At 41.3% G+C, this 27,023-nt stretch overlaps 1 protein-coding gene across 1 annotated transcript in view; it reads left to right on the plus strand.

Moving 5' to 3' along the window:
- Window positions 1-6,157: 6,157 nt before the first annotated feature.
- LOC109873726 (EH domain-containing protein 1-like) overlaps window positions 6,158-27,023 on the plus strand; it is a 28,168-nt gene continuing 7,302 nt past the window's right edge. Inside the window, exons 1-2 of the mRNA XM_020465415.2 lie at window positions 6,158-7,720; window positions 13,770-13,867. Coding sequence (XP_020321004.1) covers window positions 7,332-7,720; window positions 13,770-13,867 — 487 coding nt within the window. The 5' untranslated portion in view covers window positions 6,158-7,331. The remainder of the gene's footprint in view (window positions 7,721-13,769; window positions 13,868-27,023) is intronic.

Below are 27,023 nucleotides of genomic sequence, written 5' to 3' on the forward strand. Positions count from 1 at the left end.
TGAATTAATCAATGATAATGATTAATCATACCTGTATAGGCTATCTAGGAATTAAACTTTAAATTAACCTGGGAAGTTGGTTCATCTAGGTTATTATTGCAAAGCTTAAAGTGTCTCATTTAACTGGAAGAACCTAGTATGTTCGACAATTTAAATAAATTAATCAATGAGACGATAATACCCAAGCAATTGAGATTGCTGGATTATCATAAAGATAATGTTAGGTACATTTACCACTATGGTACACTTTCCCCTCAGGCCAAAGCCATATGGGATTCCCGCTGGAGGCGGGACTGATTGATTGTGCTTTGCAGAAGCAGATTTTACTGATTGATCAAATTTAATGAATAATCAAACCTGAATAGGAAATCTGGGAATTAAACTTTAAATTCACCTGGAAAGTTGGTTCATCTAGGTTACTAATTGCAAAGTTTAAGGTGTCTCATTTAATTGGAAGAACCTAGAAAGGTATGTCCAACAATTTAAATAAATAAATTGAATGAGACCCAAGCAATTCAGATTGCTGGATTATTTTAACGTGATCCACGTTTGGATTTCCAACACTTCTTTTAAGAGATGTACTTGCAATTCTTCACCACCAGTGATGCAGAATGATGAACTCAAACAGATGTACAAAGGGCGGGACTTCCGTCGCGCAAGGCGGAGGAATTTAAACAGAACACAGGAAGTGAAAAATGTTCCCTCTCTGTTAGCTTAGCCTCTCGTGCAAGCTAAATCACGTTCTAACCACCAAATAGGGTCCCCTTTACCATGGAAAGGGTGGGTTTACTAGTGACGTCTCACATTAAACCATTCGGCATACTTTGCTAGCGTTATGTTGACCGGAGCGACACGGTACATAATACGGATATGCCTGTAGTCTGTCCACACTGGTGTAGTGCGGTAGGCAGCTAAATACTTTGGCTCGAACCCCGAAGTTCTATCTTCTAATTCCGAACCTTACTGGCTCTATGAATTAATATTGACTGACAGAAGTAGTACCGTTTGGCCTAACGGACTAAATCTGGAATTTATCACTCATTGCTCTGACTCTAAAGACCATTACCGGAGGCGCTCTGTAGCCTCTTCAAATGGGAACACACACACAACCAATTTGAATGTATACGTACCTCAAGTTCTGTGAGGTGGAAGAAATTCCTTTGTGCTCTATGAAAATTTACTCTGCCTCTTATACTATGTGGTCATGTGGCAGGGTCTTCTCAGGAATTTACGACCTCTCTCTGACCACAGCAGCCTAGTTGAAGGAAGCAAGGGGGAGGCAGGGAGAGGGGGATGGGGCTTACTATACCCAAAGAGGGCAACGTCATGACACGGGGTACAAAGACAATTGGGTAAAACATGCCAATGATCATTTTGAAGGACTGACACAGTTGGAAAGCCTTCAACCAAAAGTCAAAGAAAAAGCAGAACATGTACCATCATGCTTCACCCAATACTCACCATTGGGGAAGGCATTTAAGGACATTATCCGGAAGCACTAGTACATTATTGATACTGACCCACAATTGAAACCCATTTTAAAATATCCCCCACGTATGGTTTTTAGAAGACCCCCAAAAGTGAGAGATATTGTGGTTAAATCTAATTACCCACTAGAGAAAAGGGAAACTTTTTTTTTGCGTACAAATGCAACTAATTTACCCACACCCACACAGATCATGGGCCTGATTACCTGTCACTGGAATTTCATAATTCCTATAATTGTACATTAATTAAATCACTCAGTCTATTTCATAAACTTCTGAAGTCTTCATCTATCACCATTCAGCAGACAGTTCCAGCTAATGGAAAACCTAGGAAAACACTCACTGCCTTATCTAAACATCCCAGAGCTAAGTTGAGTCGGTTCAACCATAGGTTAACGACCCCTTTTGCTTGCTTAAAAACCCACAATTCCAGTCCTCTCCAACCTGGCTGGAATGGTATTTATTTAATTTAATTACCCCCTGTTTCATGCTCCACAATCCCTTCCTTATGAATTAATATTATTAATCAGATATAATAAAACAGAGTAGAGTTTGATTAGTTATAGTTCTATTTAAAATGTAGATATTGTTTAGTCATTATTCATAAAATTCCTAACGTTACCCCTATGTCCACAAATGTTATTTACATGTTGAAATGTCCTTGTGGTCTGTCCTTGTGGTCTGAAAACCCATAGAAGCCTTAAGACACAGATCAGTGAGCACTGCAGCAATATACGGACAGGTGAGAAAACAAATCTGGTTGCTGCTTATTTTGTACAAGCTGGACATCCTATTAGTTCTCCGAGATACATTGTAATAGAAATGGTCAAGATGTCACACAGGGGTGGGGACATTGAGAGGAAACTTCTTCAAAGGGAATCTTTCTGGATCCACAGGCTCAACACACTGTCTCCTCTTGGCCTTAACGAGGAGTTTGACTTGAAACCATTTTTATAGTTTCAATATTTCTAAATTGTGGTTTTTTAATCCTAATTGAATATTGTATGTGTATGTATATTACTGTAAATATTGTATGTGTATGTATATTACTGTAAATATTGTATGTGTATGTATATTACTGTAAATATTGTATGTGTATGTATATTACTGAAAATATTGTATGTGTATGTATATTACTGTAAATATTGTATGTGTATGTATATTACTGTAAATATTGATCACGTTCCCTGTGTATGATCATATATTTTGATACATTGAATGTTAATATTGTGAAACTATGTTATACATTTTTTACCTCCTGTTTCAGGAAGTGATGGCACTGAGTACTGCCCCATATTATATATATATTTCTGTTTTCCATGAGTTTGCCTATAACTCCAGAACCTGCGGAGAGTACCTGGATGTACAGTTGAAGTCGGAAGTTTACATACAGTTAGGTTGGAGTCATTAAATCTGTTTTTCAACCAGTATGCATAAAGAACAATTAGGCACTTATAAAGAAACGTCTCTGTTGGAGGACAAAATGGCAGGCTTTGGCACAGGCATTTACATTATTGTTACTATTAAAATCTTTATTTTGGCTTGACAGCTGACAAAAAAGAACTTCCCTAATTTTGTTGTATAACCCACAGTAAAACAAGGCATGAATTTCAGTTTCAATAGAACCATTGTTACAAAAAGTACATACACATTTATCTAGGGAGTGTTTGTGTATCAACCAGTTGGGTCCACTGTTTTTTTCAGTTTTAAGTTCCAGGTTATTGTAACTGCACCAGGCCACTAACCGGTAGACCTCTCTAGGTTACAAGGACTCATCGCTGTCGGTGATGAGACCGGCCAGAGTAGTGTCATCTGCAAACTTCAGTAGTTTGACCGATGCGTTGTTGGAGGTGGAGTCATTGGCGCTGAGTGAGTATCGTAGAGGTGAGAGCACGCATCCCTGTGGTGCATTGGTGCTGAGGGATAAAGAGTACGAAAGGTCTTTTCCCAGCTTCACGTGTTGTGTCCTGTTGGACAGGAAGTCTGATCCACTGACAGATGGAGCTGGACACGTTCAGCTGGGAGAATTTGTTTTGTAGCAATTCTGGGATGATGGTATTACAGTTTTTTCTGATTGCTTAGGCACTATCTTTGAAACTATAGGCTATTTTTGCAAAACTCTACACACTAACCACAAACCCTTTCACTAAACCAGCAAAACAGTATACATCTCTTGCAAAAGCAAACAATTCTTGCAAAACTCTTCAAACTTTAAAAAGTTTTTGTTTTTGTGTCAATACAATCCACACAAACCATAATTTGAATAAGCACACAAAACTATTGTTGTGTGTTCCGAACATAACACACTATCAACACAAATAAGGGGGAAACGTTTTTTTTTTTAAGTTTAAAAGAAATGTTCCAACACTCTTCAAACAACAAAAGCGCAGTAGGACAAAACAAAAACATTTGTGCTAGAAAAAAAAAGAACAGAATTTTTTGGGGCTACATCTCGCCTTCTTTGTGGGTCTGGTCGTATCCAGGCCTGACATGACCCCTGATCGATGTCTCCACAAGCCTCCTCCATTGCCTGTAGAAGGGGTATGCGTTGATGGGGCTGGCGATCATACACCTTCCAACGCCATGCAGAGAAGAATTCTTCAATAGGATTCAAAAACTGAGATTATGGGGGAGATTGAGTGCGATGAAAAGTGACCTGTGAACCAATTGCGGACCAATTGTTATGTTGCTACCACGTTGTCCCAGGACGTTGATGATGGCACGGTGTCCAATGATAATGGCCCCTTGTTTTTGCAAGGTTGAAACCTGCCTCGTCCACATATATTAGCTAATGATGCACTGCATCTGCTTCTAGCTCCATGTCTCTCTGAAAGAGACAAGACAAAACAATGTAGCACAGTACGAAAAGACAGGGATCAGTCAATATGATGTAGCACCATACACTTCCAGATCCAGTACCAATGGTAGGATAGTATAATTTACCTGCACATATTCATATCTCAGTTGTTTTACACGGTCTGAGTTTCTTTCTAAAGGAACTCTGTACAGTACAGCTGCTTCATCCTAATTCTATTGAGTTTCAGTAGACGAGAGAGTGCATAGAGACTCACTCTGTTGACGTTTTGGAATATGGTGTTATCTGCCATTATGTGGTCCTGCAGTTCTCTGAGTCTGATGCAGTTATTTGCAAAGACCATATTTAAAATGTGGGTCTCCTGCTCTGGGGTGAACAGTCAACCTATTCCACCAGATACTGGTTTTCTTGCAGTTAATTCAAAACATTTGAATGGTTTTATTGATAGATCCTTCTCATTATGAAAGTACAGTACATATTACTGTACCAGTAAGACTACAGCACTTACAGTTACTTACCGGTTCTCATTTCGAAATATCCGGATGATACCTGCAACAGCAGAGGGGCTCAGATTTGGTTGAACCCGTTGCCCAGCCTCCCTCATGTTCATCCCATGGTTGAAAACATGGTCTACCACAGTCGCTCAGATTTCATCAGTTATTGTGTTCCTGACTCCCCTTCCCCATCCTCTCCTTATAGCGGCTCAGATTTGGTTAAACCCGTTGCCCAGCCTCCCTCATGCTCATCCCTTGGTTGACAACATGGTCAACCACAGTCGCTCGGATTTCATCAGTTATTCTGTTCCTGACACCCCTTCCTCTTCCCCGTCCTCTCCTTCTCCCACTTCACCTCTTCCTCCTCTTACTTCTTCACCTCCTCATCCTACTCTTCTTTGTCCTCCTCTAGTTCTCACCCCTCTTACTCTCTGGCCAATATTGGCCTCCATTGTTGTCCAAACCAAATGTTTACCTGTTGCCTATGTATAGTGCTCAAGCTCTGATTTGTAAGTGAACTCATTATCTGTAAGTGTTTTCACCTGTCAATGTGGGAAGGCAATTGGCGAAATAGTGTAGCAATGTAGAGACCAATGTTTACAATTTTGCTAGAAGTGTGTTATTAAATTGCAAACTGAGTGTAAAGCAGAGAACGTGCATTCAGTTTGGCACACTTGGTAAATGCATTGGCTACAAGTGTTAATGGTTTCAGAGATAGTGCTTCAAGAATCACTGTTAGTGTTTAAGCATTCAGAAAAAACTGTAAATGCAGAGCTAAAGTCCACAAACAATATCCTTGCATACGTCTTTGGGTTATTGAGGTGTTTGAGAATGTAGTGTAGGCCCATGCTGATAGTGTCCTCCACAGACCTGTTAGTTCTGTAGGAAAACTGCAGTGGGTCGAGAGGGGTGTCAGTAATGGTTTTGAGATTTTCCCCATAGGAATGGATGAACAAACCAGAGATAACTAATTTGTGTTTTTTAGGACTGGTGAGCCCTATCACAGATGATCCATCATATTGATCAAATGCTCTAGTGGCCGCTCTAAGGATGAAAATACATATCTTCAAAAATGGAAGGCATTGGGAGGAAGCAAGATTCTAGCCAATGAGAGGGCAGATACACTCTGACATTTATTTTGAACATGTATTTAACTAGGCAAGTCAGTTAAGAACAAATTCTTATCTACAATGACAGCCTACCCTGGCCAAACCCTAACGAAGCTGGGCCAATTGTGCACTGCCCGTTGGGACTCCCAATCATGGCCAGTTGTGATACCAGGTTCGAACCAGGGTCTGTAATGACACCTCTAGCACAGAGATGCAGTGCCTTAGACCACGGCGCCACGATATAAGTTTTTTTTTTTTTTTAAGTTGCCGGGATGTCACGTGTCCGTGCTACTTATATCAGTCCTACTTATAACTTCTATTCGATCAAATAAACCACATGTTGCAAATAAACCATTCCATTTTCGTTAACCAAATTCGACACTCTCGTTGACCTCCATACAAAAACTCATCGCTAGGTGAGTGGGAAAAAACGCCAACTGCTGGAGAAGACAGGTTTTGGGCAAAATTATACCCTTCGCTTTGCCTTTTACTCTGCTATACAGGCGCCATACTGAATCGATTCAATTATGCTGAGCCGCAAGACACCGGTCTATGGCCAGTGAGGTGAACGGGCAAAAGTGGTGAGGGAGGAGTGTCCTTATCAAATCTAACAGTAATCTGCACCGCTCGGCCATGTTGTCAACGAGGCAGCATGGTGCATGCCAAAAATATACATCTCTTTTACATTAAATATATGCTTGAATTTTAAAACTAGTTTTCATTGGGAAGGCAGATAAAGCGTTTTATTCAAAAGCAATCACGTTTGCATGTTAAAACACAGAATTCTACTCATTATTCATCTTGCATAATGACATCACTTTTGTTTTGCGCCGACTTCGCCGTGGGCTTTGAACGGGGCACCTGGCTCACGCCCGGGGGTTAGACCTTTTCCAAAACGAATGCAATCAACTTTCACCCTGTGCAAAACACGCCTACCATGGCAATATTAATCGAATCCCCTCACTGTTACACGCTTTCTGACGTTCCACCTAGGGAGGGCTAGAGACCTGACTGGAGAAGCACGGTTGTCTGACAAGAGACGGTTTCTTGGTCTGCTGCTAGCCTTGCGGTTTGAGTTCCAGAGTTAGAGCAAACGTGTTTGATAGCTTCATTAATCTATTGTAAAACTAAATAGCTTCGAACTGTTAAACCGTCTGTTAATTTGCACAAACTGTGGTAGCTAGCCGAACCCCTCAGACCGTTAACACATTCTTCTGAGTGAAGAGGAGACACTGAGCTAGCTATCTATTTAAGACACGTAGAAAGCTAACCGGCTGGCTGGCTAGTACATTTACTAATTCAAACGTTCTACCTCATCGGGGAGAGACAGAACCGTTATCCAGCGATATCAACAACTACCTTATTGAACATCTACCGTTGCATTGAGATAACAAGTACATCTGCAATATTTTCGAATTTGGGCACCATGTTTAAAAGGGATGGCAAGAAGGACCCAGAACTATTCCAAAATGTCTCTGAAGGGCTGAAAAAACTGTACAGGACCAAACTCTTTCCATTGGAAGACACCTACCGCTTCCACGATTTCCATTCACCCGCTTTGGAAGATGCCGACTTTGACAACAAGCCTATGGTGCTCTTGGTTGGCCAATACTCTACAGGTAAAACCACCTTTATCCGGCATCTAATGGAGCAAGATTTCCCCGGCATGCGGATAGGGCCCGAACCGACCACCGACTCCTTCATAGCGGTCATGCATGGAGAGCAGGAGGGGCTGATCCCAGGCAACGCACTAGTAGTTGACCCCAAGAAACCCTTCAGAAAACTCAACGCTTTTGGCAATGCTTTTCTTAACAGGTGAGTCCCAGTCCAGTGTAACTACTTAGCGAAATAATAGTTTATTTGGACAGCTAACTGGGAATATTTTATGAATACCCCAGCCAGGGAATTAAAAAGATGGCCTGAGCTAGCACTGTTGGTGGACAGCTAACGTTAGCTAGCTCTTCTCTATTGATTCTCATATTTGCCCGAGGATCATCGGATAAACATGCAACTTTCTTTTTCACTCCATATATTCATATTTGGTATTTTATTAATTCTTATCCTCAGTTCAGTGTGTGACAGTATGCAGGGGAGTGGCTGTGTGTTTGTGTTGAACGTTGAAGAGCCACCTCTGCTCAGCCCATGTCCTTTGACTGAGACTGATCAAGTTAACAAGTTTACTACCTGAACAAAATACCCCCCCCCCCCCTATGCTTTCATAATGCTCCCACACAGAGCTGTCATGGGAGTATGACAAATCTTAAGGTCGTCTCTTAAAAAGTGAAATGGGGTGTGGTCAATAGGTCCATCCTGTTTTGACATCAACTTGCAATCAACTTCTGTACTTGAATGTAAGAAATGAGTCAACTCTGATAGTAGCTAGACTATTACCCTTACTCTGAGAGAAAATGTGTGATCTATTAATTACACTGTACGTACTCTACGTAAGTATGATAATTGTATTGCAGAATGTCTCCGCTCAGAGGACCCATTGACACAGCCTCTGTCCTGGTACAAGCTGCGGAAGCGGCTGTCGGGTTTGATCAATTATTAACTGGTGCTGCTTTCATTGTTACATTGATTTCCACATTCATGCAGAATACCTGGACAGACAGGGTAGAGTAGTACTTTACTAATCCCAATTTGGGACATTCAGTGGTTAAATTACAATGACCGGACAGGTATCAGTGAAAAAAAGGCATGATAAGACATGTTAATAGCCAATAAATATGTAATTTATCCTCCTGGGAAACTGCAACAAGTCATTAAAAATGCATTATAAATTTGTAATTTACACACCAATTCTACAATGTTGTATCCTGACCAACCATTGTTTTATTTAATGTATAACTGATGTCAGAAACATACTCATAATCTTTAGTGGATTGTCAGTGGTATGGACCTTTTTGCTTTACTAAAACTATGCCAAATCATGACCATTGCTCTGTGAATCATTACACTTGCAACAGTCTATGGCGATTCCATGCCAGTGGGAGCGGAAAATATTTTTGGAATCTCGGATTGTTCCAACAGTCCTCACAGTTCCTCCCATGAGGTTTCTATGTTTGACATGCATTTTAACATTTGTATCACAAACCATTTTTGAGGAAATCATGATGGAAGTGGCCCTTTTTAGATCTATACATTCAAATTGTATTTGTCACATGCGCTGAATACAACACCTTTATCGTATGTGAACCGTATATGATACAGACAACATCTTGGTGTCATACTACTTGTAGTGTGCGCTAATTTATGGAGTACGTCTAGATTAGGAAATACACCTTTTCGCATTCATTTATTCAACATAAAAAATATGTCAACTCAAATGGTTTATAGCTAGGTTTCCATCCATTTGGTGACAGATTTTCAGGTGATTTATAAAAAAATCCACATAATATAGAACATTTGTATTTTCCCACCAGTGGTGCGTTTCCACCAAAACGATAATAAAATAAATCACGTCCCTGAACCAACACTTGCACTTGACTCCCCTCTATCGATAGTTTTGTCACAAACCGTTGCGTTAAATGGCAAATGTGCCTACTCTGGACTGGCCTTGGCACTTGTGCTCTAGCCAATAGCTTGCAGATACAGTGGGTAGGCTAGTCTACATGATGAGAATATTTTTCTGTCGAAGGGTTGTCAAGCATTGATCATCATGTCAACAGAATAAGACCCACCTCCATTTTCTCACATAATTAAATATATTAGTTAGGTTACACATTAGGCTGTGCTACTGTAGCTACATTTTGTGACTACCTGCACTGTGTGCATCACTTTATCCTGCATTCCAGTAGTGCGTATGGAAAATAACATTTTGGGTGGCAGTTGAAAAGCAGATGCTGTTTTTGACATGTAGGCCTGTCTTTTGCTTTGTGTAAAAAATATTTTATATATAAAATACTCACACACACTTATGGATTTTGAACTGTGAGAACAGAAAGACTGTACAACCCCCCCCCCCCCCCCCCCCCCCCCACACACTTAAAATTGCATTTGAAAGTTGAGGTGGATGTGTCATTTCACATGTCAGTGTTTTTAGCACTGTTCAGAACACCTTTATTTTCAATAAGTTGTGCTTTTCCCTTGGGTGTGACCCAAGTTGACACTAGCCTGCCACTTGAGGAATGGGATCCTCTGTATTGCATGTCGTCATGTGGATGGAGTGGGGACTGGGGTTATAACAGTAAGAAGGAGGGGTGAGGCTCTCCTGGGGAAGCGCTGATAAAAAGCTACAATAGCGGTACTTACCAGCTGAGTTTATACTTGGCTCTATGCGACTGTCACCCCCTGCCCTGAAACATTTGGCTCGTTAATTCACTATTTTAGTCCAGGGGTTCTTAAACTCTTTCTGTCTGTAGACTGGTCAGGCTTTCTGAGCAGAAAGGCCAGTCAGTCCCTTACTTCAGCTTTGCCTTGGCAGAAAGAACTCGGGTACTGAATCAGCCGTTTGTCCTTCAAACAATAGGCAGCACATTCTGACTCGTAGTGTTTCCTTTCTCTCTTGGCAATCATGCACAGCACTGTCATCCATAACCTTGCTGTTCTAGCCGGCCCCTCTCTGCTGCATCTTTCAACCCCTAAACCCCTTAACAGTACTCCAGATGCATGATGAACCTGTCAGGGTGCTGTATGCTGCTGCTGTCAATGCCTCCCAGAGCCCCCTTTCTGTTTTTGAGTTTGCAGCTTACACACAGACCATGTTCGTTGGCAACCGAGCCAAGGGAACTCCAGGAATTCGGGATGAGAGTAGATGTGGGAAAAAAATTGTGGGAGCGGAGACTCTGAGGAAGATACCCAACATAGATGGGTCTGGGGAAAATCTAATGGAAACATCCAGGAAGGGTGGGTGTGTCGTGACGATAAGGGCTGCCTCTGGCTGAGTGATATGTGAAGGGTTGCAATTGAGGGGTTAGTGTTTTTGACATTTTTTTATGTTATTTAATTTTATGACTGTAACCGGCAAGTATGTTTTAGGATTGGGTGATGGTGGCTGTGTGAGCGACATGGAGTGGTTTAGTCAGGAGTTATGCACACGCATCCAGATACACTGAGGAAACTTTTCCCATGATCAGATGAGGTAAGGGGTTAGAAAGATAAGACCTCTGCCACAATAAGGGAATTCCTGCCACTCTGTCACATTGAAGGGAGAGGAAAGCGAAAATCACTTTTTCCAGTATGCTCTGCTTTTTGCCATTTACTCTCATTTCTAAGAAAATTAACTCATGTACAGGTTCACTATATCACTCCACTGAAGGCCCCTCACACGACTCTACTACATTTGAATTGCCTGACAGCGGATAGATAAGTCTGTCTCATCTAGTAAATGTCTAGATTGCCAACTAAATGTACTGACTGCCTCTGAGGGTGGGTGAAAAATGAAAGCTACTTCAAGTACATGGTGTTCAAATAATCATGCAGGAGTCATGTGTTTTATTGTTATCTGGTGTTAAGGCCTAGGTAGCTGCCCAACATTTCCACAAGTGATTTTGTTGAGCTCTTCCTCTAAATAGGACAGAAAGTGTCTGGGTGTGCTCTTTGTATTGAGTGTAGCATATGGTTTTGTGCCTTGATTTGGAGGGTCTCCAAAAACAATAGTCAGTCTATTTCTAGAGGAGCTGGACAGCTCAGATACAGCTCCTCATCTATTGTCTTGTAAGATGTCGGAGGATGTAGGTTTGCATCAAAGCTCAGTTCCAGTAATTTACTTGTCATCTGAATTTATAAGCATAAATGAGATCAAATGTGTTGATAATGTGAATGGGAAAAACAGGATCAACTAAACTATATAAACAAGGGAATTCAGATGTGTGGAATAAATTTGACTAGTTGTGGAAAATACCGGAGATTAAAAAAAGGTCAGGAACATGCGCTGCATGCCAAACAGGTGCTGTTAGATTACTATAATGTTTCTGAACATTGTAAACACTAAGTTATAAACATACCAGAATTTGTTTGGTTTTGTAAAGCCTATATTACAGAAAAAAGTTGCATTCATTTATGAATTCAATTTCTGAAGTGGAACGGTTTAGGCCTATTTATTGTTTACGTTAATTATTTAATGGTTGCTTTATTTATTTTAAACTAAAATGCTTGATTGCATTTGAAACTGACTCGTATGCTGTGTGATGACATTAACAAATTGATACAGTAGCCTATATAAGTATTTAAATATAGGCCTAAGTTATGGATATAAAACTAAACAGGATGCGCTCTACAGCTCAATGGTGATTATACAAGGCGGCTATACTAAGCCTGCTAATGATAATGACTACTTATTATAACGATTGATTGACTAATAATAACAAACAAATTTGTGAAATTGTTTATACGACGTGTTGTGAGGCTTGGTGCTCACGGAATCAGTATGTTATTAAACAAACACTCACAGGCTTTAAATGTTTGTTTTTTCATCAATCCACACACCACCACATAATGACTAAGCAAAAACAGGTTTTTGGACATTTTTGCAAATGTATTAATATCAAACACACATTTACATATGTATTCAGACCCTTTGCTATGAGACTCGAAATTGAGCGCCGATGCATTCTGTTTCCATTGATCATCCTTGATGTTTCTACAACTTGATTGGAGTCCACCTATGGTAAATTCAAATGATTGTACATGATTTGGAAAGGATCACACCTGTCTATAAGGTCCCACAGTTGACAGTGCATGTCAGAGCAAAAACCAAGCCATGAGGTCGGAGGAGTTGTGCGTAGAGTTCTGAGACAAGATTGTGTTGCGGCACAGAACTGGGGAAGGGTACCAAAACATTTCTGCAATATTGAAGGTCCCCAAGAACACAGTGGCCTCCATTCTTAAATGGAAGAAGTTTGGAACCACCAAGTTTCTTCCTAGAGCTGGCCGCCCAGCCAAACTGGGCCATCGGGGGAGAAGGGCCTTGGTCAGGGAGGTGACCAAGAACCTGATGGTCACTCTGACAGAGCTCTAGTATTACTCTGTGGAGAGCTTGAGAGGATCTGCAGAGAAGAATGGGAGAAACTCCCCAAATACATGTGTGCCAAGCTTGTAGCGTCGTACCCAATGAGACTCGAGGCTGTAATCGCTGCCAAAGGTGCTTCAACAAAGTACTGAGTAAAGGGTCTCAATACTTATGTAAATGTGATATTTAATTTTAAATATTTTAGAAAAAATGCATAAACTTGATTTTTTTTTTGTCATTATGGGGTATTGTGAGGAACAATTCAATCCATTTTAGAATAAGGCTGTAACGTAACAAAATGTGGAAAAAGTCTAGGTCTGAATACTTTCTGAATGCACTGTGTATATATAAGGCACTTAACATTTTAGGGTATTGATTATAGACAAGTTGGTTTCCTCTCCTCACTGTTCTTATACAATTAATGGAAGGGCTGTTTTCTCGTCTCCTAACTCTTTGTTGGTGCCTCCCCCACATGGTTCTCAACACCAATATGCTTGTTTACTTAGCTATTATGCACATAGCAGCATGGTCTAGGAAGGTGCCAATTCAACAGCGCAATTGTTTCAGAACTGTGGACAACTACCACTATCCAATGCGGGAGAAAGCGCATTTGTTATAGAATAATATCATTTTTATTTGTTGCACCGTTCTTACATAATATAACTATATACAATTTCAGTAGCATGTCTTAGACTAATGGATCACATCACTAATGTGCCAGCCCCACAGCATTCACAATGGATTAGTCCAATCAGACAGGCACCAATCAAACAGGTGTCAGGTACACCATGATTTTAGCAAAAAATTATTGCAACTGCTCGACTGAAGAAATGCCGGTCGACCAAACAATCAACCATTCGACTAAATGGGGTCTGCCCTACTACATATCAACGCTCTGTATCTTTCTCCCAGGTTTGTGTGTGCTCAGATGCCCAACGCTGTATTGGAGAGCATCAGCATCATCGACACCCCAGGAATCCTGTCTGGAGAGAAGCAGAGGCTCAGCAGAGGTTGGTGCTTTACCTCCTATTTTTCAGTCTTTTACTTCCCCATCTTTCGTCTCTCTGCCCCCTCTCAATGACTGTCCTTTTATTCCTCTCCCTTGTTCATTTCCTCTCCTGCTCTCCATCTTATCTCTCCATATTCTGTCTCATGATTTGTTTTTTTGTGCCCTTGAGAATGCAGATTCATACTGTAGGCATTTCGGACACACCCGTAGTGAAGCAGAGGAATGAAATTGAATAAGTTGCATTACCAGAGCATAACACAGCGTGTATTTTTAAGCTGTCCTGTTTATATTACTGCAGAACAGCCTACTCTGTTTTCTAGGCTGAATTCTTGTGTGTGTGATCTGCTTCAGAAGACAACTACCTCCTATATATGGTCCTAGGGCAAGTGCATTGGGTGGAGATATAGCCTAGTGGTTTTGTTCAGGAAACAATTGTTCACCTTTTTGTTTAGAGTGTAGGGTGTTAAGCGGTGTTACCTTCCTGTTGGGAGTGTGTGTGTGTGCTGCAGAAGAGAGGATGTCAGAACCTCTCCACGCCCCTGCCCCCCTCATGTTGAACACAGTGACAATGTGTGTGAGTGCCATCCCACTCTAAGATAAATGTCCTGACAGAGAGGAAGGCCACCAGAGACTAGGAAACAGTGGGAGCCTCGGAGGGAAAGGGCTGGAGGATGGATGGTTAGGGCAAAACACTGACTCCTGGGCAGGATGACGGGAAGAGTTGCTAGTTTAACTTAATGTTGAGCCTGGAACTTTTTGACTTCATCCAAAGCATACATTGAGTTCTAGTTATGTGTTTTTACACACACTTTCAGGGATGGGCAACAGACTAGTCTTGTGAGGCTTGTGGGTGCCCTAGAGCATGCGATGCTAGCATGGTCACCCCAGGGTAAAACAGCCTCCTGGGGACAAAAGAGATGCAGTGGTAGGTAGAAGGTGAGGAAACAGGGAGGCTTTTATAGTTAGTCTTTTACTAAAACATAGGTGGTATAAAAGTAGACTTGTCATGTTAAATTAACTTTGATGTTGGGAGTGCTGAAGGCAGGAGATCGAATGAGTGTTTGAAGTCCAGTGGAATTAATGAGTGGAACCATGGTGTGCTGTACCGTCCTTGACTTTAGGTGGGAGAGTCGGGGACTGGGACATTGCAACAGGGCTTTCATGCACTTACTGGAGAGAGTATTGAACACCTCAGTACCCACGAGTCACATGAGCACCATGGTGAAGTAAAATTGGGCAGGCCAGAATTGGATTTGAATTCACATTCTGACCGTATATTGAACCAGGGTTGAAACTGGGGTTACAACAGTTTGTAGAGTGCTTATTGTGGTCAGAATACATTTTTCATTAGGCAATAGTGGGGCTACAATGGGGAAGCTCTGCTACAATCATTAGTCACTGATGGAAAATAGGAGGTTGTTGGTTGTATTTTCCCCAAGCTGTCCTCTTATCTCTTAATAACATGCATACTACACAGACACGGACTAAAACACACATAGGAAACACGCATAGGAAACACACACACACACACACACCACACAGACACTCATAGGAAACCCACACCACAGTCAATGCAGGGTCACTGCAGTACACTTCCCCATTGTCCCTGTGACTGTGGCACATGTCCAAATTGAACGCTGTCAGCCCATCTCCCTTCACAAATTCTCTCATCCCACTCCAAACTACTTTCCCTTTCATCCTTTTGTTTTCATTTTCATTGAGTAGCTCTGTTAACAGAATGGCTTTGTTGGACATTATTTCTTTGCCCAAACCTAGCTGAAATTCCAGATGTCTGATTTTAAAACTAGGCTACAGCATCCATTTAGTCACCATTAGACTTTCCACCTTTAAGACTGAATATGTTTGTAGGTGCAACAGTTTGTATTAAATGTATAATTTGTCACTCACATGCTCATTTCTGTCCAATAAGCACCAACGATGTGCTACATTGTTGTAGCATTTCCGACAATGCTAACATCTTTTCAGACACATCTGAGTTCTAAAACTGGACCTAAGCAATTGAGTTGCGCATTAACAGTGCAAGTAGCTAGTTAACACCAGTCGGATGAGAGGCAAGCTACATGCAAAGGAATCTAACTATATTTTGCTATGGCAGGTTTTTCACATGGCTGAAGTCTTTTGTGTAAACTGTTGGTCTTTGACACTTGCGTGTAATAAGCACAAAAAGCATAGCAAACGTCCTTGGCTTATATTGCTAGTTGGCTAGCCAACTAACTTTAGCCAGTAACGTTAGCTAGCACCAAGGCTGTAATGTTAGCTGAATGGACGGCTCGTGCACCGGTACAATATAGCTATCCCGCATTCTTCCACAAACAAATCACAGCTAGCTAAGTAAAGTTCCTAGTCAATGCACAACTTTGCAAAACTGCCACGCATTATGCATGCAATGGTTAAAGTTCAATCAGTACTGAGTGAATGAAGAACAAGTGTCCTGTCATCACCAGACTGTCCGTTTTTAAATAGTGTCAAGATAATGCGTTCATGACAGGGTTTGTAGCGTTTTAGATGGTAGACGGCAAACCGGATATCATTGTTTTCAATGCGAGCACAATGGTAAATGCCTTTGAGGTCAGCCACCATGGTAGGCGGAGTTCAAATATTTCCACTAGTGTTGTTTTCTACCGGATGTTGACTGGTTTGTTTACTGAAATAACCATAGCAATGCATACTGGCTTACTTTTGACGTCAGTTTTTCATGCTTTCTTGTTCCGCCATTCCGACTGGTATGTTTTTTTGCGTCCTTCGTCTAAATGCAGCATAACAAGGAACCCAAACCGGCTGTGCGCGTGCGCCATCGTGCATAAATGTATTTTGTCCCCCCCACACCAAACGCGATCACGACACGCAGGTTAAAATATCAAAACAAACCCTGAACCAATTATATTAATTTGGGGACAGGTCGAAGCATTAAACATGTATGGCAATTTAGCTAGCTTGCTGTTGTTAGTTAATTTGTCCTGGGATATAAACATTGAGTTATTTTACTTGAAATTCACAAGGTCCTCTAAATCCGAAAATTAATTCACACCTAAAACGGTCAACTGACTCGTTTCTAGTCATCTACTTTTTCCAGGCTTTTTCTTCTCGACTTTATAATGCAATTGGCAACTTTCACAAATTAGGTGCATTACTGCCACTGACCTTGTTCGTCTTTCAGTGGGTACCTGCTTCTATAAACCAATGAGGAGATGGGAAAGGTAGGACTTACAGCGCAATATGCGTCAGAACTAACTTCTAATTTAGCCCTTGGCATTGCAGACGCTTATTGGCGCGCGCAATAATTGAATAACATAGATTTCTACATTTTATTTTGCAACACTCGCACATGCAACGCAAGCGGTGTAGTCAGCCTGTAAGCGTTAACATTACAGCCATGGAATCTGAAGGGTTACCACAGCCACAAAGTCAAAATGGGTTGTTGTAAAAATTCATAAATATTAGCTTTTTGGTTTTAATTATGGTTGGGGCTAGGCATAAGGTAACCTGTGTGGTTAGGTTTAAAATCAGATTTTAAGATGCGAAATGGTAGAAATTGGCAGGGTTTTAACCATTTCTCTTTTGTATATTGTTTTGACACCCCGGTCCCAACTTGTGTGCGCACACACACACATATGGTGTGTGCTTATTAGGTGGCTCTTCAGAGCATTGCTGAGTTGCAATGGACAGGGACTGTGGTGTGTGTGTGTGTGTGTGTGTGTGTGTACTAGTGTGCGCGTCTTGCCAACAATGTGTGATTGTGACCCGCAATTCAGACCTTGAGTATTCCATTGGGTTCCTGATAGCTAACTAGCTAGCACAGTGTCCTTTTCTCCTGCATGCCAACCACCTGCAAAGTATGCTGTCTACTGGTGTGCGAGCTAGCTAACAATTCCGCCTGCTGTGTACTGAAGTCCTACTTAGCTAGCTAGCAACCAGTGTCCTTCACTAACGTCTACCAAACACCTGCCTTCGCCGTCGTTCACAGAACTGCAGGAAAACGGTGCCCGACAGGCTGGGGTGAAGGACACTGTCTACTGTTGTCCTAGTTAGCTACCAACCAGCGTTGTTGCCCCCGCCTTTTCTTCTGTGGAGTTTATCGGCAGTTGGCATCCAACGTTATGGTGAATGACCATCTACTTTACTGCAGTGCTTCCGTCTGTGTACCGGAGTCCTAGCTTAAAAAATGACCAATAGAAGGATAAAGAATTCCCAGATGCACTCCACCCCTACAGTACATCCCAGGGACACACTGCTTTGTGGCAGGGTGGTGGATTGTGTTCCCTGAAATGTGTACACCAGCTGATTGATGGAGCACAAGGCCCTCTCTGCACTAGTTTATCTTCTGGAACATCCAGCTCGTACGCTGTGCGATATCAGAGAAGACCACCGTTGTCCCTGTAAACCTTTTGGATGACCAAATCTGTGCATCTGCCACACCGGTGCCGTCCCCTAGGTGTATCCCAAGTCGTTTCCATCGAGTGGGGTGACTAGGATGTCATGGGGAGAAGTAGCACAGGCACTGTGCTGGCGCAGAACACAGAGCGGTTTGTGCCACTTCATGCCTTGCTCTCAGAGCCACCTAATGTGACCGTCAATAATGTATGTAAATGGTTGATGGGTAGGCTACATATTGATTATTTTTATTTTCCAGGAGCTTGCTCGATTTGTCTTTTTTTCCCAGTTAACTCCATATGGGCTTAAATGGATTTCTGGTTTTCCGCATCCCTCTGCAAAATCTGCTATTTTAATATGAAATAAATATGAATTAATACACTTTCTGTTGCCATTTGTCATTGTGTATTTTTACTTATGTATTGCTGTGTTATAATGGAATCACCTTCGGATGTAAAAACCATGGATATTCAAAACTTTTTTTTAAAAGTGAGAAGTACTCAGTCTTAAACAAAATAGGAAATTCACATGAGCACCACAATGCCTACTCCACCCATGCTCTACCAAGGTTTTCCAGCACAACTTTGACTTCCTACAACAGCTTTGTTGGTCTATTGTACTTCAAACAACGTATGCAGGTTGCTTAGGATTCAAACCTACTCAAACAGCCTAATTCTTCAGTGGAATAACTTTAGTGTCCTGCTATTAAAATGTTTATAAATTGGGTGGTTCAAACCCTCAATGATTGTCTGAAAGTCGTGGTGTATCAGACCACGGGAATTACAAATTACTTTTTACTATTCTAATTGCCTTGGTAACCAGTTTATAAAAGCAATAAGGCACTTCTGGGGTTTGTGGGATATGGCCAATATACTATGGCTAAGGCAGTATCTAGGCACTCTGCGTTGTGCATTGGAACAGCCATATACCACACCCCTCCGTGCTTAATGCTTAAATATACACTGAGTCAACAAAATTTAAAAAAACATAATATTGAGTTGCACCCCTGTTTTTTTTTTTTAAAATAAATTATCAAACATTTCTAAACCTTATGTTTTGTCATTATGGGGTATTGTGTGTAAATTTAAACCATTTTAGAATAAGGATTTAATGTAACAATGTGGAAAGTCAAGGGGTCGGAATACTTTCCAAATGCACTGTATTTAGATGTTCTAGCCTACCCCTTTCCAGTAATGAATTCAATGCAGTATTAGCTTTATTTAATTACGGGTTATGCATAATAAGCTTAACTTATATCCTCTCGTGCAAGCACCTGTGCTCTGCTGGCCTCTTTAACAAATGCTCTTGGAGTCCCATGCAGAAAATCTAGACTAACTTGCTGGACATGATTTTTCTTATACCAATAGACCATTCGAAGAGGGACGCAAGCTCTTTTTTTCCTAATGTTAAATACTGCAGCCCAATAAAACTCAGGTACGTTAAAAGGAGTGAACCCGTGATGGCGGTAGGCTACAGCAGTTATTTATTTAGACCCATAACCATTCAATCTTCGTGAAAGTCTTCTGCGTCTAGTTCTAGTCCTATATTATTCAAGGATGTCATTCGAATTAAGATGAGGACAAACATATTTAACTTCTGGAAGCGAGGAATGACGCAACAATGGAGAGAACGAGGAAGGCTAAAAACGTTAGGGGAAATATTATGTGCGTGCGTCAGCCTACTAATTATACAATTAGGCCCTATTATATTTCAATTTTGCTAGCCTATACTTGTGACTTTGTAGGCCTCGTGCTTCACCAGAATCGCATGGTCTCTTCTGCCCTGTCATAGTTTGAACCAGGTGTGTAATTCCAGTCCCTATAATACAGTTCACACTCAGATTAGCCTACTGGAGCTAGTTTCATTTTTTTACCCAAAAGGATATGTATATATGTGTGTGTGTGTGTGTGTGTATATATGTATGCAAAGCTGTGTGTTATATTGTATACACCGGTCAGCAACGGTTATGGCTGAAATATATATATTTATTTCAGCCATAACCGTTGCTGACCGGTGTATACAATATAACACACAGCTTTGCATATATATATATATATATATACATACATACATACATACATACATACATACATACATACATACATACATACATACATACATACATACATACACACACACACAGCTTTGCAATTTCCATAGATAAACATTGCCAGTGGAGTGTCCTTAATGAAGAGCTCTGACTTTCAACGTGGCACCGTCATAGGATGCCAACTTGTAAAATTTCTGCCCTGCTAGAGCTGCCCCGGGTAACTAAATGCTGTTATTGTCAAGTGGAAATGTCTAGGAACAACAACGGCTGAGCCGCAAAATGGTAGGCCTCACAAGCTCACATAACGGGGCTTCCAAGTGCTGAATGAAGCGCGTAGCCCCTTAGTTCCAGTGAAGGGAAATCTTAATGCTACAGCATACAATACTCTAGATGATTCTGTGCGTCCAACTTTGTGGCAACAGTTTGGGAAAGGCCCTTTCCTGTTTCAGCATGACAATGCCCCCGTGCACAAAGCAAGTTCCACACAGAAATGGTTTGTTAAGATCAGTGTGGAAGAACTTGACTGGCCTGCACAGCGCCCGGACCTCAACCCCGTCGAACACCTTTGGGATTAAGTGTAATGCCGACTGCGAGCCAGGCCTAATTACCCAACATCAGTGCCCGACCTCACTAATGCTCTTATGGCTGAATGGAAGCAAGTCCCCGCAGCAATATTCCAACATCTTGTGGAAAGCCTTCCCAGGAGAGTGGAGGCTATTGTAGCAGCAAAGGGGGACAAACTCTATATTAATGCCCATGATTTTTAACAAGACTGTTGATGAGCATGTGTCCACAATACCTTTGGTAGTGTAGCTAGCTACATCTATTGGCTTTTTTGCATGCGTAATGCGCAGTAGCCTATATCATTTTGGCCATGTATTGGATAATGGCACAATAATTTGGGCTTGGGCTCGTGTATTTAATTCTTTCATCACATTCCCAGTGGGTTAGAAGTTTACATACACTCAATTAGTATTTGGTAGCATTGCCTTTAAATTGTTTAACTTAGGTCAAATATTTCTGGTAGCCTTCCACAAGCTTCCCACAATAAGTTAGGTGAATTTTGGCTCATTCCTCCTGTTGGCCTCCTTGCTCGCACACACCTTTTCAGTTCTGCCCACAGATTTTCTATAGGATTGAGGTCAGGGCTTTGTGATGGCCACTCCAATACCTAGACTTTGTTGTCCTTACGCCATTTTGCCACAACTTTGGAAGTATGGTCCTTGTACATTTGGAGACCCATTTGCGACCAAGGTTTAACTTCCTGACTGGTGTCTTGATGTTGCTTCAATATATCCACATAATTGTCCTCCCTCATAATGCCATCTATTTTGTGAAGTGCACCAGTCCCTCCTGCAGCAAAGCACCCCCACAACATGATGCTTCCACCCCCATGCTTCACGGTTGGGATGGTGTTCTTCGGCTTGCAAGCATCCCCCTTTTTCCTCCGAACATAACGATGGTCATTATAGCCAAACAGTTCTATTTTTGTTTCATCAGACCAGAGGACATTTCTCCAAAAAGTACGATCTTTGTCCTCAAGTGCAGTAGCAAACCGTAGTCTGGCTTTTTTATGGCGCTTTTGGAGTAGTGGCTTCCTTGCTGAGCGGCCTTTCAGGTTAGTTCGATATAGGACTCGTTTTTACTGTGGATAGAGATACCTTTGTGCCTGTTTCTTCCAGCATCTTCACAAGGTCCTTTGCTGTTGTTCTGGGATTGATTTGCACTTTTCGTACAAGTACGTTAATCTCTAGGAGACATAATGCGTCTCCTTCCTGAGCGGTATGACGGCTGCGTGGTCCTATGGTGTTTATACTTGCGCACTATTGTTTGTACAGATGAACGTGGTACCTTTTTTTGGGGGGGGGGGGGGGGGCATTTTGGAAATTGCTCCCAAGGCTGAACCAGACTTGTGGGGGTCTACAATTGTTTTTTTTTAGGTCTTTGCTGATTTCTTTTGATTTCCCCATGATGTCAAGCAAAGAGGCACTGAGTTTGAAGGTAGGCCTTGAAATACATCCACAGGTACACCTCCAAGTGACTCAAATGATGTCTATCAGAATTAGCCTATCAGAAGCTTCTAAAGCCATGACATCATTTTCTGGAATTCTCTAAGCTGTTTAAAGGCACAGTCAATTTAGTGTCATGCACAAAGTAGATGTCCTAACCGACTTGCCAAAACTATAGTTTGTTAACAAGAAATTTGTGGAGTGACTCCAACCTCGATGGTCATTATGTTAACCTCTGACTTCAACTGTAAATGGCTCATCAGGCTCAAGTAGAATCAAGTTTTGAATTTTCATGCTGATCAAAGCTCTAATCAACTCCAGACATTTGTTTTATCTTTCTTTTGAATGACACTTCCGGGTTATACCGGGTTACCAAGGAGAATAGTGATTTATTTTCGAGATGGGTCTTATTATTTTATATTCACAGTACCAGTCAAGTTTGGACACTTGGGTTTTTCTTTTTTACTATTTTCTACATTGTAGAATAATAGTGAAGACATCAAAACTATGAAATAACACATAGTGAATCATGTAGTACCCAAAAAGTGATAAACAACTCTAAATATATTTGAGATTCTTCAAAGTAGCCACCCTTTGCCTTCATGACAGCTTTGCACACCCTTGGCATTCTCTCAACCAGCTTCACCTGAAATCATTTTCCTACAGTCTTGAAGGAATTCTCACATATGCTGAGGACTTGTCTGCTTTTCATTCACGCTCTGCTGTCCAACTCATCCCAAACCATCTCAATTGTGTTGAGGTCAGGTGACTGGAGGCCAGGGTATCTGATGGAGCACTCATCACTCGCCTTGGTCAAATAGCCCTTACACAGCCTGGAGGTGTTTTACCAGTAGTTCTATTTTTTTGTTGTACTCCTGTCCTTCCTCTCCCATTTATTTCTGATGTCCATCCAGTTTAATTTCTATTTGCCATATCTTTCAAACTGTGTGCTTTCTCAAAAGTTCTTAACCCATATGCGTTTTACATTAGTTATCTTGTTATTATGGTTGAGAGTAGGCATTGTGGTACTGATGAATTTCCTTTTTCATCCTCATACCGATGCCTACATTTCACTTAAAACAGTTATTTTTTGTTGTTGTAGTGTGTTATCTGCCTCAAAGTGATACTTGTCTCATTTGCCCTGGCTCAAACCTGGCAAGGGCAGTTAATAATCTCAAGTCTTCTGACTATGTATTTGTCCACTAGTTCAGCTCCACGGCTGCTTTACAATTCTGTTAATCATAATACTATGGCCTTCTTGACTAGGCTATATGGAAAAAAAGAGTAGGCTATTTAGCTACCTTTCTTTTAGGGTGCTAGAGTGAGGACTTTTCCAAATAAGGGCACTGCTATTTTGCCTCAGGGTTACAGTAGTGAATCTAGGTTACTACTTTATCTGTGAAGGTACGGCAGGTGAATTGGGTGATGTCCTTGCCACTCTAGCATGTCCTGCAAGGTTCACTTAGACAGACCGTTCATTATTTACTGTATACATGCTCAAGGTCCTCCTCGGTGACTCCCAAGGTTTCTCCCGGTTTCGGGTGTCACGGGCATTCTCTCTCACGCTTAGACAATTCCTGGCAAATTAAGGCTGGTAATAAAGGGGTTGCTGTGTCTGCTGTCAGCAAGTGAGTTGGAAGAGATTTGAACCCATGTGGTTAACCAGTGACGACAAACAGCTTATGCAACGTGGCTGGTTCCTTAACCTTAAAGGAGAACGTGTTCATGTCCACCACCCTATGCCTATGTTTCTTTTATATTTCTGAAATGTATTCAGTTCAGTTTTTTTTAGCTTGTTGAACGAATGCATACATTCACACATCCCACAATGAGTCATTTGACCTCAGGCCATACAGGATACCAACATGTTCCATCAAAAACAGGCCCTGTGCCAACAAATATGTAATTATCCATTGTATTGTGGAATTCTAATTTCCATTCCATGAACATATTCCTAGATCCTTCCTCTGTTCCAAGCCTTTCTATTAACTGGAGAGGGGATGCCATGCGTATGACCCCCATTAGTGTGAAAAGCTAGCCATTTCCCAGAGGAGATAGTTATTAGATGTTATACTACCCAGTCTCCTGTTCTATACACCAGGACATTGATAATGACCCTGCCTATTGTCAGGGGTGAAGGAGTTGAGCTGTTGGGGACTACCATGTACCAAATAACCAGTAATGTAACTCATGACAAGGCCAGCGGTGTTCATGACCAGCAAGTACACGTCAGTAGGACCACATAGTAGGAAGTGATGCCAGGCAGGGGGTGGTTAACTGTCAGTCTTTGAAAGCATTCTCCCCCCCCCCCCCCACATGGATCAGGTTTCACTAGCATGGTTTATTAAGTTCAGACATGATTTACACAGTTAATATCTAAGCCAAACTGATGGAATGCACTGACAATAGGTTATGAATGTGTGGATGTCTATCTGGACAGTATTTTGAGTAAGCTGTGTAGGTGCCTAGCAGCATGCCTGTTTGTATGCGCCTATCGGACAGACAGCTGGGTATGTCTCTTTCTGAGCCCTGCAAGGATTGTCTCAAATTTCTAACCTATGCTTCATATAGGTATGACTCAGACATTCTCCACCAGCTCAGCATACAGTGATCGTTCTCACCCTAGGCAGTGCCACATTCTTTATTATTACATGATTTTGAAATGAGAAATGATCTCCCCTAGTTTGGTATTGTTCTCAACTCCATGCGTGCGTTCATAGCAGATAGTTGCTGATATTTTTGGCCATATAGTGTATCTGCTATGTGGACACCTGCTCGTCGAACATCTCATTCCAAAATGGGCATTAATATGGAGTTGGTATTTGTATTTATTATGGATCCCCGTTAGCTGCTACCAAGGCAGCAACTACTTTTCCTAGGGTCCAGAAAAATTTAAGGCCGTTATAAATGTTTTAAAACATTACAATACATTCACAACATTGTGTGCCCAATATGTGTTGCTTCACAGTCCCTGTTGTTCCTTAAGGTGTTTACATTTTTATTTTTTTATATATATATGTGGAACAGAGTTCCATGTAGTACTGTGCACCTACCATAGTCTGCTCTGGACTTTGAAGAGACTTCTGGTGGCATGTCTTGTGGGGTATGCATGAGTGTCTAAGCTGTGTGCCAGTAGTTCTCTCCACCAATTTCAGCCAGGAGAGCTTGACATGCATATTATTGTTAGCTATCTGTGTACATCCAAGGTCCCCCCCTTTGCTGCTATAACAGCCTCTGCTCTTCTGGGAAGACTTTCCACTAGATGTTGGAACATTGCAGTGGGTACTTGCTTCCATTCAGCCACAAGGGCATTAGAGGTTTGGCACTGATGTTGGATGATTAGCTAACTGTGCTGCTGCAAATCACAACTGAAATTCCTTCCATTTAGGTTCACTTTCACCTCCACCAATAATTGGCTCCAAGGTTGGGGGCAATTCAACTCTTTTAGTTATTGCAAGACAAGCAGAATTGACCCTGACTATCTGTATCAGGCAGAAAAGTGAATAAGATGATAAATAATGCCATTGTTTGAAACAGATGGTGGGCCTGACATACAGTTGATTGGCTGGTTAGGTTGAATATTCGGAATGTTCTTTCTCTCTTGTGATTGAGCTCACCTTGACGTGTTCAACTTTATTTCACCAGAGATTGATTGTTCAGTTACAATGTGGTGTGGCAACAATTAACCTTCAGGTTAAATGTGAAGAATTGTTACCTGCTGTGCTTTTTGATCTTCTCGGTGTAGATTTGACATCCCTGACTTTATTACCAGTACATCCCTCCTTAAAGGGAATAGAGATAAGTGGAGCTGTTCTCGTGGACTTTGCCAGTTAACGCCCTCATTGGATCAGTCCAGAGATCACACATCCTGCTGACGTTGACACAAAACCCAGACTGACGGAAGAATACTTTCCTGTGATTCACTAAAGCCAACTTATTACTTACTGTGCTTATTATCCTAGTGAATAACAATCCTAACAAACTACTGTACTGTTTAATTGACTCTTGGCTCTGACAAAACAACTTACATCCATACATACAGTTGAAGTCGGAAGTTTACTTACACTTAGGTTGGAGTCATTAAAACAAATTTTTCGACCACTCCACAAATTTCTTGTGAACAAACTATAGTTTTGGCAAGTCTGTGTCATGCACAAAGTAGATGTCCTAAGTCATTTTTCCAACAATTGTTTAGACAGATTATTTCACTTATAAATTCACTGTATCACAATTCCATTGGGTCAGAAGTTTACATACACTACGTTGACTGTGCCTTTAACTTCATATGGCTGCAGGGGCAGTATTGAGTAGCTTGGATGAAAAGGTGCCCATTGTAAATGGCCAGCTCCTCAGTCTCAGTTGCTAATATATGCTTATTATTATTATTATTAGTATTGGATAGAAATCACTCTAAAGTTTACTAAACTGTCAAAATATTGACTGTGTATCAGAACTGATATTGCAGGCGAAACCTTGAGGAAAACCAAAACAGGAAGTGGCTTCTATTTTGAAAACTCCATGTTCCATAGCCTCCCTTTGCTGGATTTAAAGGGATATGAACCAGATTCCTTTTCCTATCGCTTCCTCAAGGTGTCAGTCTTCAGACATAGTTTCAGGCTTTTATTTAGAAAAATGAGCCAGAACGATAACATCGCGTCACATGAGTTTTGCTTGCGCAACAGAATTTGGACAGCCATTGTTTTCCC

This window comes from Oncorhynchus kisutch, linkage group LG29 (assembly GCF_002021735.2).
Source record: "Oncorhynchus kisutch isolate 150728-3 linkage group LG29, Okis_V2, whole genome shotgun sequence".
NCBI classification, from domain to species: Eukaryota; Metazoa; Chordata; class Actinopteri; order Salmoniformes; family Salmonidae; genus Oncorhynchus; species Oncorhynchus kisutch.